Below are 18,082 nucleotides of genomic sequence, written 5' to 3' on the forward strand. Positions count from 1 at the left end.
TGTTAAGATCATAAGCTACTTCAGACTTCTGGCTAAGTTTTAATGATTTTTAGGTGTGGTTACCTTTATATTCAGTCTTCCTAATTTTCAGAAATTTTAAGCTCTGATTCTTCAGTAGAACATATATTTAGTCTCATCTCAAACTATTACATTTGACCTAAGACATGTTAAAGGAGATATTACAGCAAGTCCAGTTTACTATTTTTGGTTTCTTGTTTTCATTTTTTCTATTTGAATTAACCTTGTTTGAGTTAAGTGTTCCATAATAATACTGTGGACTCAATATTTATTTTGAAATAGAAGCAGAAAATTGATCTACTTACTGTAAGTGGGCAGAATTATTCTATCAAGTTGTCCTTTTTATCAAGTTGTTCCATCCTTGTGTTGAGGTTTATTATTTGGAAGAACTGTTACTTATGACTTTATATCAAACTTTAGACACAAATTTAAAAATTAGTAAAGAATAGATTCATAGTCTAGGAAAGATTTCTATCCATATCTATATTTATCTCTATATGTGTCTATATCTGTTTTGATTTTTTTCAGAATTTTGCCCTATATTTCTACACTAGAAAATAATAGAGAATTAAAACAACCATTCAAAAATTTGAATTTTTCCCTTAAAATACCTTCTGGTGTCTGTTTTCTAGTTGCTTATGTTTGATCATTTGTTAACTGATGGGTTGGGATTGTGCTGTTTACTATTACACATAGAATAGTTAGAAATGATGTGAGGCTTATTATTATTCCATTCTAAGTAATTTCTAAGGCAGTATAGGACACTATCTTTAGAATGTATGAATTAATTTCTTTTTATTGAACAAAGTAATTGAAAGGATTCAGAAGTTGTTGAGGTGTTTGAGCTAATTTCTCTTCCATGTCTCTGTCAAATTTTTATGATTCTCTGTTAGCTTTCTGGAGGTATATTGTTTAAATTCCTACCATAATCATGTATGCTTTAACTCTTACCTATTAAGTTGGCTGTAGTAAATGTAATTCCTTTTATGATTTTGATTGACTTGTTTTCCTTTTAGAGTTGTAAATAATGTTGAAGCCATACTTGAATGATAATTTTTCAAAGTGAAATTGAGTAGTGTAATATGGTGACCTTCACTGCTTACCATTCTTACTTCTCACAGGGGTAAAAGTCAAGCTGGAGCCATCAAGAAAGCAGCTCTGGTGTTTTTTAACCAGCCAGAGGCTCGTGCCACCACTTTTACCCAGGTTACCCAAGCAAGTTGTGTATATATGTCTCTCTCTAAATATAACCAGTTTCTAAGTGACCTTTGACTGGCCTGCATGTTACTCAGCTATGTTCCTTGCCCATCCATTGGCAGTAAAATAAAAACATGCACAGCTGCTATTATGCTGAGTCATAAGAAGCATGGTCAGGCAAGTCTGACAACTCTAACCTTTAAAGTACACATATTTGTATTTAGCTGCTATTTTTGTTACATAGATCCTGAAAGAAATTATATTCAATGGACAGTAAAAATGCATGCCTTTATGGATGATTTGATTTCTAGTTAGTGTTAACTCAGTTTTAATTATACTAAGAATCTAGAGAAAAGTAATTTTTCTTTGAAAACCTGTTGCAAAAGCCTTTCTCTCCCCTGTCTCTCTCTCTCTCTTTTTTTTTTTTTTTTTTTTTTTTCTTTTTAAGCATAATCCCAGTGTACTTTGGGGAAAATTTGTTGTTCAGTGTCATGTTACGGTTTTCTGAAGGGTAATCTGCAAATTAAAGCAATCTGTTATCCATTTACAAACTTTCTAACTGATATTCTGTAAATTAATTGGAATGTTTGTGTTTTGGCTGCTAGCAGCAGTTTTTAATCTGCTTCTTTTTAGGGAAAAGAGCACCATTTCAGATAGCAATTGATCAAAATTATTTTGCATTAAAATTGATTGTATCCATATTTACTTCCAACATAGTGTGACAGAACATAAAATAAATTTATTTTGTACAAAAGAAAATAAATAAGAAAAGATATACATGAGTGTATACATTTAGGTGATTTGCTCATCCTGAAAATAGATCTGGAGGCCACTTTCTTCTTCCTCTTCTGCTGGCTACTCTATTTTGAGTGGACAACGCTGGAATACTGTTCAGAAGGATATTATTTAAATATACCTCCTTCTATTCCTACACAGAAAGAGCATCATGAGGTCTTGCTCCTTTGATGTTTTCAAAATAAAGGGATCTCCCTTATAATGTGATTATCACGATAGCTAAAACACCATTCTGCAAGCCTTATTTAGTGAACCATTCATTATATGCTACTAAAATCATTGTTTTGTGAACAGATACGTAAACCAAATTGTTCCATCCAATTTAATCATTGTTTTGAGAAATATTAATTACTTTTTCCCCCTCTCCTTCTGACATTATGAGGTTTAAAACAACATAAAGTAGTGTTTGACTTTTTGAGAGAAGCAATAATGATGTCATTCTTGGATATTCTTTTGTATTTTGGATCAAAATATTCAGTCAGTAGTACTCTAGATTCCTGAAAGACAAGACATTATGTAGCAGCAGAATGGTGTCCTATAAAAGGAGGTCCAAATTGTATAACTGTTTGGCGCTTAAATATAAATTCACATGTATATACACAGGGACTCAAAGAGACTATTTGGTACTATTATGCATTATTTCTTCAGAAAAGATTTTAGGTACGTTAGATAATGGCTTGCTTTTACAGTTTCTTAGAAAGAGGCAATGTTAGTTAGCTTAGCCTCTAAATATCCCATTTTCCATATTCCTGTATAGAAATGTATTTGCGGGAAATGGCATTCAAGCTATTATCTGCCATTGTATCTAGGAAATTTAGCTGGCATTAAGTGTGGTAGAACACCCAGGGGAAGCTGGACCATTCACTCTCAAGCTTCAATTATTATGCTTTCCAATTTTCTTTTAAAAATCTCTGATCCCTCCTTAAGAAACATTGTCCATTTCCTAAAAGAATATGCTAAGTCCACAATGCAGGGGACAGAAAGGGGAAATGTAGCTAGAAGATTTATGTAAGCATTAGTGGGATGAGCTCGATGGGAGCTTGTTTTTTATTTTATCCTAGAGAATAAGCAGTCCTTGTGGAAAAGGATTTCAGTGGAATAGTGATGAAGTAGGAAAAAGACTTTAAATATCTTTAATGTTAGGAAAAAATAGACCAGAAACTCTTTTTGCACTGATGTGTGCCGATGGATAAAACATCATGATGTAGCCATTCTTTCTTTCACCCAAGAAAATATTTAAGGTACTCTATTTGTGGTTAAATTTTTTATAATGTGTCCATTATAAACATTGGAATGATTTTCTGGATAATATGTGTGAGAATGAAGGTTCAGCTTTTACTGTCTTATTTAAAAGATCACATCAATCATTCCTTTCACATGTTGATGTGTCACTTTGGTCTGAAGCCCAACCAAAATCAAGCAACTCCATCCTTCCTCTTTTTCTTATGTTAAGATTCTTCATAAAAAATGACCCCGAGCACCATCAACAGTGATTAGCAACATTGTCCAAGAACAAAAGGCTATTTTTGTAGACCAAAATAGTCAAGTGTGGAGTACTTGATATAATTTATATTTGAATTTATTTCTTTTTAAGAACATACATTTTTATTAAATGGCATTAAAGCATATCTCCTCTCCCAAATTTTGTATATTTACTAATTACATTTTCTTAAAAATGTTCCTTTGCAATGAGAAGCAAGTGTTCTTGTGAAAAACTTAACAGGGAGTGTTTTCTCTCCTGTTTCTTATTTATGATTAACTACTTAACAATTAAATTACTTTCATTTACTTACTTTTGCATTCAGAAAGAGGTATTTCAGTTTGGCATCTTCATGCTTAGCAATAATGTATCATTAATGCAGAAGTACAAAGTGCAGAATTTTAAAATACAAGTGCAGTATTGTATTTTGGTATGCACTTGTTAGATTTAAAAAAAAATGTGACTCTGCCCTGCTTAAATCATATGACTATAATTAATTTAGCACATAGAAGAGTCCACGCAACCTGTCCTATGCAGTTACATGTTTCCATCTTAGTATTAATTAACTAATATTTCTATGTGAAACTAAATAGCTTCCAGTTCTGTTCATAACAAATAAAATTGGCTTACTTGTCTAATCATTTACCGTGTTGACATTTGAGTATGCCCATATTTTATTAAAGTGTAACTAGGCAAGGACTATTCTAACAATATCATTCAGTCAACTTTTCCAGTTTCCTGATAAATAAGAATGGTGATGAAAAAAAGAACCTAAATATCTAAATTTTACCAAACGCTAAATATAGAACTTGTCAAACTGGGTCTACTGATAGCCAGCTCATATTTTGGTTTTTTACTTGTGTAGCATTTTGCAGTAAATGATGCCTTTCCAGGCAACCTATATTTGAAAATCCTTTAAGTGGGTAAGTTGTGATAGTGCATTGATACTTCTGTTAGTGAATTTGCATTGTAGTTAAATTGAGCATAATTAATCACCTCCTCTGGAGCTGAAGAACCTTATTTTCTTAATTTGATTGATTTCATTTTTATGGGCTACTTATATATTTTACATGCTTTATCCAATATATCTTGATAATAGGTTATTTACCTTTTATGTGATTTAAAGAAAGACGTACTGATACCATAAAAGATTTTATGAACCAAAAATTTCATTCCTATATCTCAGGATTATAGTTTAAATTTTTGTCCATAAAATACTCTGCTGTATAGTTACCTTTATAAAATGCTACATACCAGAGATATGATATAATTTGAAGTAATACTAAGGTTCATGAATATGCAATATGAAAATCAACAATATCATACGTACTATCTTGAACCTATAGTACTTAATTAAAAATTCAGTCTACTAAAGTTTTAAAGTGATGAAGGTTGAATTTACCTGTTAATCATCAAAGCAATTCGCTGGAGATCCTGGCAGATTGCATCACAGATAACCTGGAGTTCGAGGTCATCTGTGACTATGACAAGGTGGTTAACCCACAGTTCTTTATCTAAAGAGATATTGATGGGTGGATACTAAAAATCAATAAATATGCTACTTAGTTTTTGTCATTTGTTAATTAAGTATAAGCAATGTAAAGATACTCAAGTAATACATGGAACAGGTACAGTGCTATTCCACTTCAGAGAAGTTGAGAAAAACTGAGATTAACTCTCCTTGGAGCAGTTCCATTCACCTGTAGAACTCCATGCAGACAGAGTAAAAAGAGAGAAAACAATGTCAAATAATTAAATAGTAATTTTCTTGATACCAGAATTAAAATACAGTTAATTTCATATGTTTATCTTATGCTGACTTATTGGTCATCTGGTTTTATAATTTAGAATCTGAAAGGATATTTATTACTTTGTAATTAAGAATATTATCTGTTTTCCCTTGCATGTGAAAGTATCAAACTGGAGATGTTAAAAGTACTTAGTGGTTGCATGAGAGTCTACATAATGTTCCATTTACTCAACAAAAGTATTGAAAATAAACTTTGATGATAGGTGCTAGGTATACAATGATGGCAAAAAACTGATCTTTTTTGAAAAAATAAATTTTGTCCAAAAAATTTCCTGTAGAGGTATGTCTTCTGGAAACATAAGGATACATTGTAAAAGTAACAACCTAATTATTAAAGAGATAGAAATATTTATCTTCAGGAAAAAAATGTGCCTATTAGTGCTATATCAGTATTAAGGCAGCCCACTAAAGTGAAAGGGAGATATGCTGGTTCTTTTATATTTAATATGATTTAAATTAAGGAAGACACAGAAGTGAGTGCTCTTGTCCTTAGAATTTCCAGAGATAATGCCTAAAAAAGTAATTTTTAAAAAACTTCTAGATGATTGATTTTGTAGGCTAAATATGAAAAACCAATTAATATTCTCTAAAATTTAACTTTGGGTCAAAAATATTGGGTAAAGTGTTAAACTGCATATGGAAAACAGATACATTACCTGACAATTTTTTCATTTGATTTATATTTAATGAAAAACATGTTTGCAGTGGAGAATCTGCTTCTTGGTAAGGCCTCAAATACATGGTTCCTCCCGCAAATGTCCAACAGGCAGAGAGATAAAAATCTGTCTGAAACAATTTGACCCATGCTTCATCAAGTATCACAATGCATTTTAAAACATAAAAATAATTTTTAAGAATCTGAGGTGCATATTGCAGGATGAAGAGAGGACAGAAGAAATTAGGAGCCTACATTTATTGGAAAGAAATTATAAAGAGAGGAAGCATGATTGTTTCCAAAATAGTGAAGAAGGGGAATGGTTGTGTGACACAAGTCTTCCCAAAGTCATTTGAAGCTGTAACAAGCCAGCTAATTGGCAACAGGAGTAATGAGTTGATGATATGGAGATCTTGTGAAAATGTGGGACTTTCATCCAAAATTTCCTGTAGTATTTTAGACACTCTTTTCAGTCATTATTTGAAAACTTTATTTCTTTGCTCATCTTTTCAGTTTTTACTGAGCACTTGCAACATACTGAGTACTGATACAGGCTCTGATCCCATCATTTGCCAATGCTTGGCTAAGAATGTGGAGAACCCTGAATATGGCTCCTTTCTTTTCCTATGGGTTTATCTCAAGAATTTGCTTATTCTGTGTTTTCAGCGTGATCCATTTCTTTAAGAAGAATATTTCCTATTTCTTTTGTGTGCTGTCTGCTAGGTCAGATGTGACTAAGCTTCAATTTGTCTGATTACCTGTTAAATTTGAACATCCTGTAAAGCGCAAGATTTATATTATCAGGTTCCTAATAAGTAACAGCTTCCTGTGAGTTGGGTGGATTGAAATGAGAGGATATTTTAATAATTTATGTTCAATTACATGATCAAAAAACAACTTTACAAAAGAATCTGACTTAAGGAGAAAAGATATGAAATCAGAGTCTTGAAAATCAAAATATTTGTAATAAATCTCCATACTTGGAGCTTCATTTTAGAACACCACACATTCAAAATTTAATTTTAATAACAGAATACTGTGATCATTTATTATTGACCTATACATAAAATTCACAATCTGCAGGCACCTTATAATATATAATGTTTCAGTTAAATATTTTAGAAAAATTTTAAACTAAGAGTAAAATTAACTCTAAGGCATAAATATCTAACGTTTATGGTTCTATCACTGATATTGTTAAATTACCTAAAACAATGCCATTTTCAATGTTATATACACCAGATAAAAATAGTTTCACTTCATCAGAACCAATATGCTAAGTAAATATTTCATACAAAGCTATTTTTATAATATAAAGAAGCTGGTTCTTAGGGGAAAATCCATAAAATTCTTAGCCCAAATGAGTAGTATCTTTTTAGTACTAACTACAGCACCCATTTTGTTGTATTTTAACGAAGTTCAGTGTGCATTTTATCATGTGCTTACCTCATCTTCTTTATAAAGTAGCTCTTTCAGCTCAACCATTTCCTAATGTTATGCACTAATGGTAATAACATTGTAACAGGTTCGAGAATGCTGTGGCCCAAACTACTCTGATTTCATGTGGCACTCACACCTGGCCCTACATCACTACTAAGGAATTTTTATCCTGAAGTTTAAGCCTGGGATCTCTTTATTTATGCTGGTCCCAAGAATGGCCTGACACGGCTAACGTTCATTGTATCTCAAGACATATTTAAACTAACTTCTTTGTACCGAATTTTTCTTTTGGACATATTTGGTTTATCTAAAGGAAAACAAATGACAACTAAAGCTTCATTTCTATGTGTTCTAATAGGGCAGGTAAGAGTGCCAGAGTAACAAGTAGTTTCCAAATGCACAGTGAATCACAGGAGTGCATTGGCCAAAGGGAATGCAAAGTATCAGCTCTTGCTATATAGCTAACAATGTGCTGCTCTTTTGGAATTAGAAATTATAGAAAATGTTTAATAGCAACCAGTAGCCTATGTTTTCATGTCAATGAAAAGTGGATAAATTTAGATTGTTGCTGTTTATTTGCACTTGATCAAATCTTTTCTACATTTGACATGAAAATACACTCGTGCAGCTTTTGTTGGTTGGGTCACAATTTTAGAATAAAACAAACTATACCATTTGCAAACTAAAAACAAAAGCAAGTTGACCGTGTAACTGTGGCAGCTTACATAAGCATTCTGCACCATTTTATTTCAGAATCTGTATACACAGGCTTTAACAAAAATTGTCTCAGTTGTTAGTGCCATAGTTTTTTTTTTTTTAAAAAAGCTATATAAGAGTGTTATATCTAATCTTGTGACCCCCCACCTCTACTAAAGCAGATTGGCATTATATTTAAGTTATTCTTAAATTACAGACGAAGACAATGCATACGGAAGACTGGGGGGCACAACTTAGGAATTTTAATGTATTAAAGAGAGTATTTAAAATATTTTCTGTGCGGTTGATTTTCAGAAGATAAACGCCACTAGTTCATCGGAGGGCAGCACTGTTGACATAGGAGCTCCCGCTGAGGGAGAGCAGCCTGAGGTTGAGCCCGAAGAATCCCTAGAACCTGAGGCCTGTTTTACAGAAGGTAAGTCAAACAGCAGGACATGTGGCCATTCATCCTCTCTCCTCCATCCAATCTCTGTCTGTCCATCTGCCTCTCTCTCTCATTCATCTATGTCTTATCTATCTAACCAGTGTCCATTTATTGGCTAATTTTGGCTTTTCCTACCATATTTTAAAATATGAGGTTTACTTTAATAAGTAACTGGTTTTATTTGTGAGGATGCCATTCAACACCAAGAAATGCTGCTAGCTGGTTTTGCTATGGCCTTCTAAAAAACAGGAAAGGAAGTCAAATCATTAGGTTCAAAAAAATAAAAGAAAGTGAAAGTTGGTATGCGTTATTTTTTTATGGTAGAGTGAGTACTAACAGATTAATGTACGTTTAAATCTTTCCTGGAGAAACAGTTTGCAGTATCAATCAAGGTCAAATATGTTTTATTATTTCTGAACAAAGATAGCAAATAATAAAATGCTGAAATGTATTACAAGTTATATGATACTGGCAACATGCCATTGGAAAATCTCAAAGGAATTTTCTGAGAAGAGTTAAAATTTTATGATTGAGGGATAAATCAGTTATCTATTATAATAATAATACTACTACTTACCAAACCACATGAAACCTTTTTTTCTCGCCTACTTTTCTGGTCTTGATTCCTAATTCTTCCTATATAGCTGTGAGACTTTCCTGAGTTTTGCTTATATCAGTGTCTTTATTCTTACCTTTTTATATCCTCAATGTGATTCTTACATATCTTTCAATATCTAGCCCCATGTACACTTTGTCCATAAAGTTCAGAAATTGTATTTATTGATGAACTCTTACAAAACTTTATTTTATGATATACTGCTTCTATAATTGCAGAATTTGTAGACAAATCATCGCTATGCAAACTTCATATTCTTTGAAGGCAGTGCTGTTTTAGATTTATAGTATTAAATTTTCCCAGTATGATTCTTTGAATATAGCTTTTGAAGAGCCTTTGATCTGATAGCCCATGAATTTCACAAAGAGGATTATTGTTACTGATAATGCAACATATGTATTCAATAATAGTAGAATAGTGATATAATTCTAATAACTTTATTTAAAGAAATACCATGAAATAGTTCATAAATCAATTTGGTTATGATAAGATGAGAAATATTTATATTATAAGATTAAATGAACTAATAGGAATGAAAATACACATAATTTCTATATGTAGTGGAATTATAAACGTGAGGTAGAAATATCAACTTTCGATTGTTTTATTTTTCTGTTTTTATATTTTGTATGTTTTATAATGTAACGTAATCTGTTACGATAGTCCAATGGACATAAAAATATATTTATATTAGATGAATGATAAAATATACATGATTTTAATGTGTAGAAATAGAAGTTACCTTTAAAAATAAAGTTATTGCTTATATCATAATGCAGTAATATAGATGAATGATCCAGCAACATAAATATTTGAAATTAAACAATATTTCTTATTCACTTACTCTCCTGTATTTTAGACTGTGTGCGCAAGTTCAAGTGCTGTCAGATAAGCATAGAAGAAGGCAAAGGTAAACTCTGGTGGAATGTGAGAAAAACGTGCTATAAGATAGTGGAGCACAACTGGTTTGAAACTTTCATTGTCTTCATGATCCTTGTCAGCAGCGGGGCTCTGGTAGGTGGACACCATCTCTCCTTCATCTTTTACCTCAAATCCTTTTCCTCTCCCTCCGTTGAATCTCATTATTATTCATTTTTAAAAGAAATTGCTTGTGACAAAAAGAAAACATGTCTGATACGTTTGGCATAGAGTGAGAAGCCTGATATATAGAAAATTTTAATGCTTTGTCTTGAGTTGTCCTTGAGCGGAATAAATTAGGTGGAATCAGAAGACTTAGACACAGTACAGTGAATGCATTACAAACCTAGTGTAGGTCTGGTTTCATTGAATGGAATGGTCAAGTTGGTCAAAATACTGAATGTAATGAAATAGAGCACCCCATTTGCTCATTTGCTAATACAAATGTGATGATATTTCTCTTATTTTTTCCATTGCTGAAATGTTCAGTGAGCAGGTTTCATCAAGAGGGTAACTAAATTGCATCTGAAGGCGTCTAAGCCTATGGCTGAGTTGACTAACAATCTATCACCCTGCGAGGCTCTCAGTCACCGAAGGGCACTGACCCGCTGACTTCTGAGCGACCTCCAGCTTCAGCTGCAATTGAGGTTCAAAGCCTTCAGACCTTGTCTTAAGAAACAAACAACACATTTTTTTTCCCTTTATCCTTGATCCAGACCACCAGATTGCCTTGATAATTTTCCCTGTGGAAGTACTGAATTAGATAAATGATGTTTTACTTTTAGAGGGCCCAGGGGCTTCTGCAAATGAGTGCTTCAGCTTTCCCCAGAACTATGCAAAATGATGACAGAGGATCTTCCAAACATATACTGCACCCACAGGAGGAGAGAGAGAGGGACCAAGAGAGGCAGAGATGGTGACAAAGACAGAGAAAGAAAAAGAGTGGTCATGAGAGGGAGAGGATAAGGAAGGAAAGGAAAGGGAGGAGGGGAGGGGATTTAGGGAGGAGGGGAGGGGATTTAGGGAGGAGGGGAGGGGATTTAGGGAGGAGAGAGGATCTATTTTGCTTTCTCCTGGGCAGAGTGAACTTCTTACCTTACATTGCTTTACTGGAAGAAAGTATCCCAGTGACTCTATAAATAAACAAAGCAAATCTTTTTCCAGATGACTCTTTGCCTTTTGCTTTAGAAAGAAGTAACTGGCAGGCTTTCAAAATTTTAAGCTCTTCTTGGCTCTCCTAATTCTCAAGTTTAAAAATTATTTGAGTTCTTGGATGGACTGAAATATCTAGTCTTTTGTATATAGATAACTTAACAAGCAAGATGGAGCCATAAAAAACATGCCCTTCTAGCCTTATTTACTCGATTAGAGGCTCACATCATTTTCTAAAGCTATATATTAGACACAATTAAATTAACAGAATGTTTTTTCACACAGGCCTTTGAAGATATATATATTGAGCAGCGAAAAACCATTAAGACCATGTTGGAATATGCTGACAAGGTTTTCACTTACATATTCATTCTGGAGATGCTTCTGAAGTGGGTGGCATATGGTTTTCAAGTGTATTTTACCAATGCCTGGTGCTGGCTAGACTTCCTGATTGTTGATGTGAGTATTCTATAGTTTCTTTTTTCCTTCCTCAGCAGGTGGTGGTAGGTAATAGTTCTAGCAATTGTGGCTGGCACATACTAGGTGTTCAGTAAACACTGCCTCAGTACAAATATAGATATGTTCTACTTTCCCAGTGATAGGATGCCCAAAAATTCTTGCCAATTTTAGTACTTACACTTTCCAAGATCCAACAGTCAAATGCCACTTTATTATAATTTATAGACTTAAAGTCAACATTTGAAATCCAGTCATGTGAGATAATACATTAATTTATAAATTCTGTTATTTTGTTCTCTCATTCACAAAATAGCACTTAAGTAATCCACAATCATCTTTGGCATTAGTACCTTTGCTGTCACTGTAGCCTGTTGAGAAGTAATTGTCACACGGATAGACTATTTATTAGTAGACAAATTCAAAGTCCAAAAAGTAAGAGATCATCACTTGACCATCATGGTTGAAATAGATTAGCTACTAACCAATTAGTTAAACATTTTATCAAGTACTGGTTTTGTAAAAAGTAACTCTGAGTACTAGAAGGCAGATGGGTTTTTAATAATTATCAAGCTAATTTACTAGCATGTATAGAATACATGTGGAATTACATTGAAAATCTTTCGACAGAAAAAATCCTGAAAGTTATATTTAAAACATATATATCTGAATATTACAAAATTATAATTATTCTTTTATTTGTATATTTGGATTGTACATGATACTTTGTTATTATTTTATACATGGTTATAATAGGTGGAAAATAATGCATTATATTTAATATGTAAGAATACAATCATTAAGTTAATATTACTTGAGTATAAAGAAATTCTTAAGAAAAAAATTAGTTTTCATGCACTCATATTACCTATATATTCTGGTTATATGTTGTACTCATACTACCTAATATATGCTGGAATCTTGTATTTTAGATTTAAGAAAACTTATGATTATATACTAAATAGATTAATACTTTGCTTTAAATCAAATGTATTAGTTGTTCATTTGTTCAATGGAAGTCATAAATATAAATCATTTTTTCTTGTTCTAAAGGAGCATTAGCCTAACATTAAAACAGATATGTCTGTAATAAGGTCTTGACACCTGTACTGGAAGTGATTCTAGCTTCACTGGAAAAGGGGGAAAGGCCTGCTATGGAAAGCACACTGTGAGCTGGAGTATGAGGCTATCATCAGTTCCAGTGAGAGAGGGATACTGACATGTTAGAACACTGATACATGATTGCAGGGCCAGTTCTAGAAACAAGAAGGGAAACATAAAGGGAATGAGGTAATAGGTCTGTAACTGGGTAATGAAGCAAGATACGTAAGGCAGAGAGGAGTTTGAAGAAGTCAAATTGTCATCCAAAAGAAATTGGTTTTAAAGAGGAAGAAGCTGAAAATTATTAATGAGGAAGTGGCATGACCGGCTTGCTATTTTAGGGAGAGAAGTTGACGGGGATGTGAATGATGTAATAGAAAGGGAATTACTTAGGAATCAAAAGACCAATTAGAAGATTGCTTCAGTGCCCTAAAAAGATTGAAATGTGTCTCCTTTTCATGTATACCTAAACAAGCTACATAGTTTATCAGTCCTTTTAATTAGCTAACAAATACTGTCCCTGTTTAGAGTATTTTTCATATGTGTAACACCTATCTTTTATCTTTAATGTGTGCTTATCTCTTTTTGGTTCTGTCTTCAGAGAATGTAATGTACTACAGATCTTCAGAACCTCAATTCATAATGATTTAGTTACTTGATTTTTCAGTTGTCTGCGGAGAGGAGACTTATAAAGCTTGAAGCCTTAGAGTGTTAAGAAAGCCATGCAAAAGTACTTAAGATAAAATTTCAAAGTATTTTTTCTAAATTCAGAGATTTTCCTTTTTGAGTGCATATACAAAAATAGTTTAAAGAAATAAGAGGTTTTTGCAATAATTTTCTATATGCTTCACAGTTCTCAAAAATACAGTTTTCAAATATCTATTAAAACATATGTTTGAAAACTATTACATACTTATTTCTGTTTATTTGCTTTTGAAATTCTGAGATTCTTTAGGATAAAATATCTTTTCTTAGCTTTTATAATTTTAATATGTTTTCATGGGAAAGCATGCATTTCTGTGACACTTACCACAATTTTTCTTTTCCTTGTTTAGCTAAGATTTTAGAATTTTTATCAGTTCCATTCGTCATCACATGAATGACAAAAGCAAACAGTACTTTTGTCATTTTTATAGTTATTTACTCATTTTATTTGATATTTCTCAAAATGTGGTTCATCGATCAGCAGTAATAATCTTACATGGGAACCTGAAGAAATGTAAATTCTGAAGACCTAGCAGCTCCCCTGGGGTGACTTTGGAACTCCTTGAAGTTTGATGGGTACTGGTTTATTGCATAGAAGAAGGCTGAATTATAGGCACTTTTATGTGTAAGTTAGAAAATCATGTGACTTTTTCTGTGTAGGTCTCACTGGTTAGTTTGACTGCAAATGCCCTGGGCTACTCAGAACTTGGTGCCATCAAATCCCTCAGGACACTAAGAGCTCTGAGACCACTGAGAGCTTTATCCCGCTTCGAAGGAATGAGGGTAAGAACTGATGCTTTAGAGAGTGTGGAAATTAAAATTGGAAGAATCTGACACTTTGTCTTAAAAATGGCAAATCCATGAGGAATTTGTATCTTCCACCTCGCACTGACACAACCAATCAAATTATGAGTACTGATCAGACACAGAATACAGTGCATAATCATTTCTAACAGCCTTGGTTTTTGCTTTGTGGGAAATCTTATGTTGTGAAGGCTGCTGGGCTCAATCAAGATTAGTTATCTTCATTTCATTTATAAATGTGCAGGAAAATCTACTTGCTGTAATTTGAGATTGCAAATCATTATTCATCATTTCCTCCTTGCTGTGTATGATGTATTTTAAGCCTTTTAAAAATCTAAATCTGGCCTTTTAGCTTTCAAACATAGGATGAGACATCTAAAAGGTCAGATGTGGAAAACTGATACTTGAGAACTTGATACCAAGGAACAGGGAAGAAATTGTACTGATATTTGTCATGAAAATACTTAGACTTCATGTGAATGTGACAAAAACAGAGATCAACGCTGAATGGAGATGTGTGTGTGTGTGTGTGTGTGTGCCCATGTACACAGTTACACAGAAAGGAATTGTTGCCAGTTAATTTCTTTTCACACTGTCATTTTGAAATCAATTGTTTGCACTAATAGTTCTAATAAACAAAGAGCGTGACACTCTTAGTTACAACTTTTAGTTTCTGCATAGAATTTGTTTCCTAGGTGTTCTATTTTACTCTCAAGTTTTGAATGGTATATTTTGTAGTCTGCATTCTTAAAAATTGTGATAGTCACATAATGGCTTTATTTATATACTCATGTACTTTTAAAAATGTTTTGTTAGTACATGTTTGCAGTACATGATAATCATGTTCATCATGGGGGACTTGTACACGTATATGGCATCCTGATTCATTTTGTTGCTCCCTGCTTCTCCTCCCCACTAACAAAAGCTCTATTTCCATTTTTTAAATTCTTTTTTTCTTTAAATCCCTTTTCCCTTCTTCCTTTCTTCTCCTGTACTTTAATTTTGCATTTTAGTTAGTTTCATTGTTTGATAAAAATTTGCTTTGTGTGTAAACTTACCTCTTAAGAAAGTCTGTAATATAAAATTCAGTTTGTACCCTTCTAAATCACAATTTCAAAATTTTAGTTAGTTGGAGCTATCAGATATTTCTAACACTCAAATTTGAGAACAGATATTTTCTATAATTTAACTGTTATTCTTTTTATAATGTTTAAGAATAGAGAATTGTTTATTGCTGGCATTTCATTTATGTTTTCCTTCTTATTCTCTGGCAGGTTGTGGTAAATGCTCTTTTAGGAGCCATTCCTTCCATAATGAATGTACTGCTGGTCTGTCTGATCTTTTGGCTAATCTTCAGTATTATGGGAGTGAATCTCTTTGCTGGCAAGTTTTATCATTGTATTAACTATACCACTGGAGAGATGTTTGATGTAAGCGTCGTCAACAACTACAGTGAATGTAAAGCCCTCATAGAAAGCAATCAAACTGCCAGGTGGAAAAATGTGAAAGTAAACTTCGATAATGTGGGCCTGGGATACCTTTCTCTGCTTCAAGTAGTAAGTAACCATTTCATTATTCTCTTGTGATATGTAATTAAATCTAACATTCTTGCCAATTAGATAGCAGTTACTGCTCTTCAAATGACTGCTATCAAAAAGAAGTATGACGTGTTGCCAAGAATGCAGAGTAAAGAATCCTGTAGACTGTTGGTGTGATTGTAAATTAGTACGGCCGTTATGGAAAACACTGGAAATTCTTCAAAAAATTATAAAATAACTACTGCATAATCCAGTAATTCCATTACTGGCAATATAGCTAAAAGAAATGTCACAGCCTGTACATGGAAAAGATATTTGCTCTCCTATCTTTTCACACAGTGAATTCATATTGCAGACAAAAAATACATTAGTTGCTGTTACAACATTATTCACAATAAGCAACTATAAAATCAGTGTAAGTGTCCATCAGTGGGCACTACACACACACACACACACAATATTTAATATTCAATCTAAAAAAGGACAAAATCTTATCATTTGAAACCACATAGGTGGATTTTCAGGACATCATGTGAAGTGAAATAAGCCAGGTACAGTAAGAGAAATATCACAAGATTTCACTTATTTTGTGTAATTTTTAAAAATTGAACTCAGAAGCAAAGTAACGGCTACCACGTTGGAGGGGGAAGGAGGAGGAGTAATACTGATTAAAATACATATGCCAGCTAGACAAGAAGAATACATTCTAAGATGTATTATAGAGTATATTGACTAGAGATAGTAAAACTATATTCTATACTTGAAAGTCACTAAGACAGTAGATATTAAGGATTCTCAACACTCACAAAAAAACCATATGTCAGGTTATGTATGCATCAATTAACATGAGCTAGCCATTCCATAATGTATTCATAGTCCATAACATTGTACTATACAACACATAGTTTTATATGTCAATTTTAAAATAAATAAAAAGTTTAAAAAGCAATTAAAACAAAAACACATGTAGTTTTAGGAGTGCTATATATATAGATGCAATTAAATGTGTAAAAAGAAAAGACAACTAAATAAAATGAGATGCTTCTTCCTAGTGCCTGCTAACTTCCTCACACACATCTGCCTCGTTCCTTTCTCGGTAACTGTTAAGCTGCCTTGTCTGCACCATGCTAGAAATAAGACATTGGCACGAATTCATTGTTTCTTAACATGTGATAGGTAGCCAAGCAAGGAGAAAATTAAATTATATGACCTTTTTTACAGGCCACTTTTAAGGGGTGGATGGATATCATGTACGCAGCTGTTGACTCACGAAATGTAAGTCTATTTAGAGAAGAATTTTAAAAATTTGATCAAGTGAATATTTTCAAAGTATTGTAGATTAGTGGTGTTGTCTGTAAAAGATCAGATCTGCATTATGACAAAATGTTCAATATTATATTGTTTTTTTTCAAAATTTGATTAGAATATTTTCTCTGTGTTCAGTGTGGTGCTAGGTATCAAGCCCAGGACCACACACATGCTAGGCAAACGTTCTATCACTGAGCCACATCCCTAGCTATCCTCATGAAACTTTTAATGTATCTTTTTTAGCATTTGGCATGGCAATTGTTGTTTAAAAGTTTATTATCTATATTTGCAAAATAAGATATATTTTCACCATGATAGTCCCGGATCTTTGTGTATTAGAAATTCGTCATAGGCCATTTTCTTCATCTGCTGTAGATTTTCCTCTAGTTTTTTTAATCTCTCTTATAATAGAAAGGATATGACTAATGGTACATAAGAAAAGCAAACCAAACAAACCAAAATAAAGTTAATTGTGAGTCATTCTCAGAAGTGTGACTGTGATAGGAGGGAGGAATTTCATAAAGTGCCTTATACACAGTAGAACATTTTTTAGAGAAAAAATAAACCAAAATTTCAAAATAAGATAATAAATAATACATTGTGTATTGTTATCTTCAAAGTAGTTCTCAGAGTACAACATACAGGCATAAAAGATTGTCCAAAAATATTGACATAAATTTTTCAAGGAACTAAGAGAAACTAGCAGTGTAGCTATCTGAACTATCTTTTTCCTTCCTTCCTTCCTTCCTTCCTTCCTTCCTTCCTTCCTTCCTTCCTTCCTTCCTTCCTTCTTTCCCCATCCCAGTTTCTCTTTCCTTTTGAACAGTTTCTTCCCATTTCACAGTACCTGTTGTACATTGTGTTCTGTATAATTTCTATTGCTTTCTCATTTTTTCACGAGAGAAATATTACCGGCTCAAAATGCTGTTTCCCTAATATCGATAGATG

The 18,082-nt window shown here is 32.9% G+C and overlaps 1 protein-coding gene across 4 annotated transcripts in view; it reads left to right on the top strand.

Annotated features, from left to right (window-relative positions):
- LOC100716680 (sodium channel protein type 2 subunit alpha) overlaps positions 1–18,082 on the top strand; it is a 129,828-nt gene that overhangs the window by 89,442 nt on the left and 22,304 nt on the right. For all 4 annotated transcript variants that reach the window (XM_063259191.1, XM_063259190.1, XM_063259193.1 and 1 more), the window contains exons 18-23: positions 8,407–8,527; positions 10,012–10,166; positions 11,508–11,681; positions 14,145–14,267; positions 15,563–15,844; positions 17,048–17,101. In XM_063259191.1, the coding sequence (XP_063115261.1) occupies positions 8,407–8,527; positions 10,012–10,166; positions 11,508–11,681; positions 14,145–14,267; positions 15,563–15,844; positions 17,048–17,101 (909 nt within the window). The remainder of the gene's footprint in view (positions 1–8,406; positions 8,528–10,011; positions 10,167–11,507; positions 11,682–14,144; positions 14,268–15,562; positions 15,845–17,047; positions 17,102–18,082) is intronic.

The sequence above is a fragment of the Cavia porcellus genome, unplaced genomic scaffold, assembly GCF_034190915.1.
Source record: "Cavia porcellus strain 051 isolate PalLab524CR breed Dunkin Hartley unplaced genomic scaffold, mCavPor4.1 scaffold_12, whole genome shotgun sequence".
Lineage (NCBI taxonomy): Eukaryota > Metazoa > Chordata > Mammalia > Rodentia > Caviidae > Cavia > Cavia porcellus.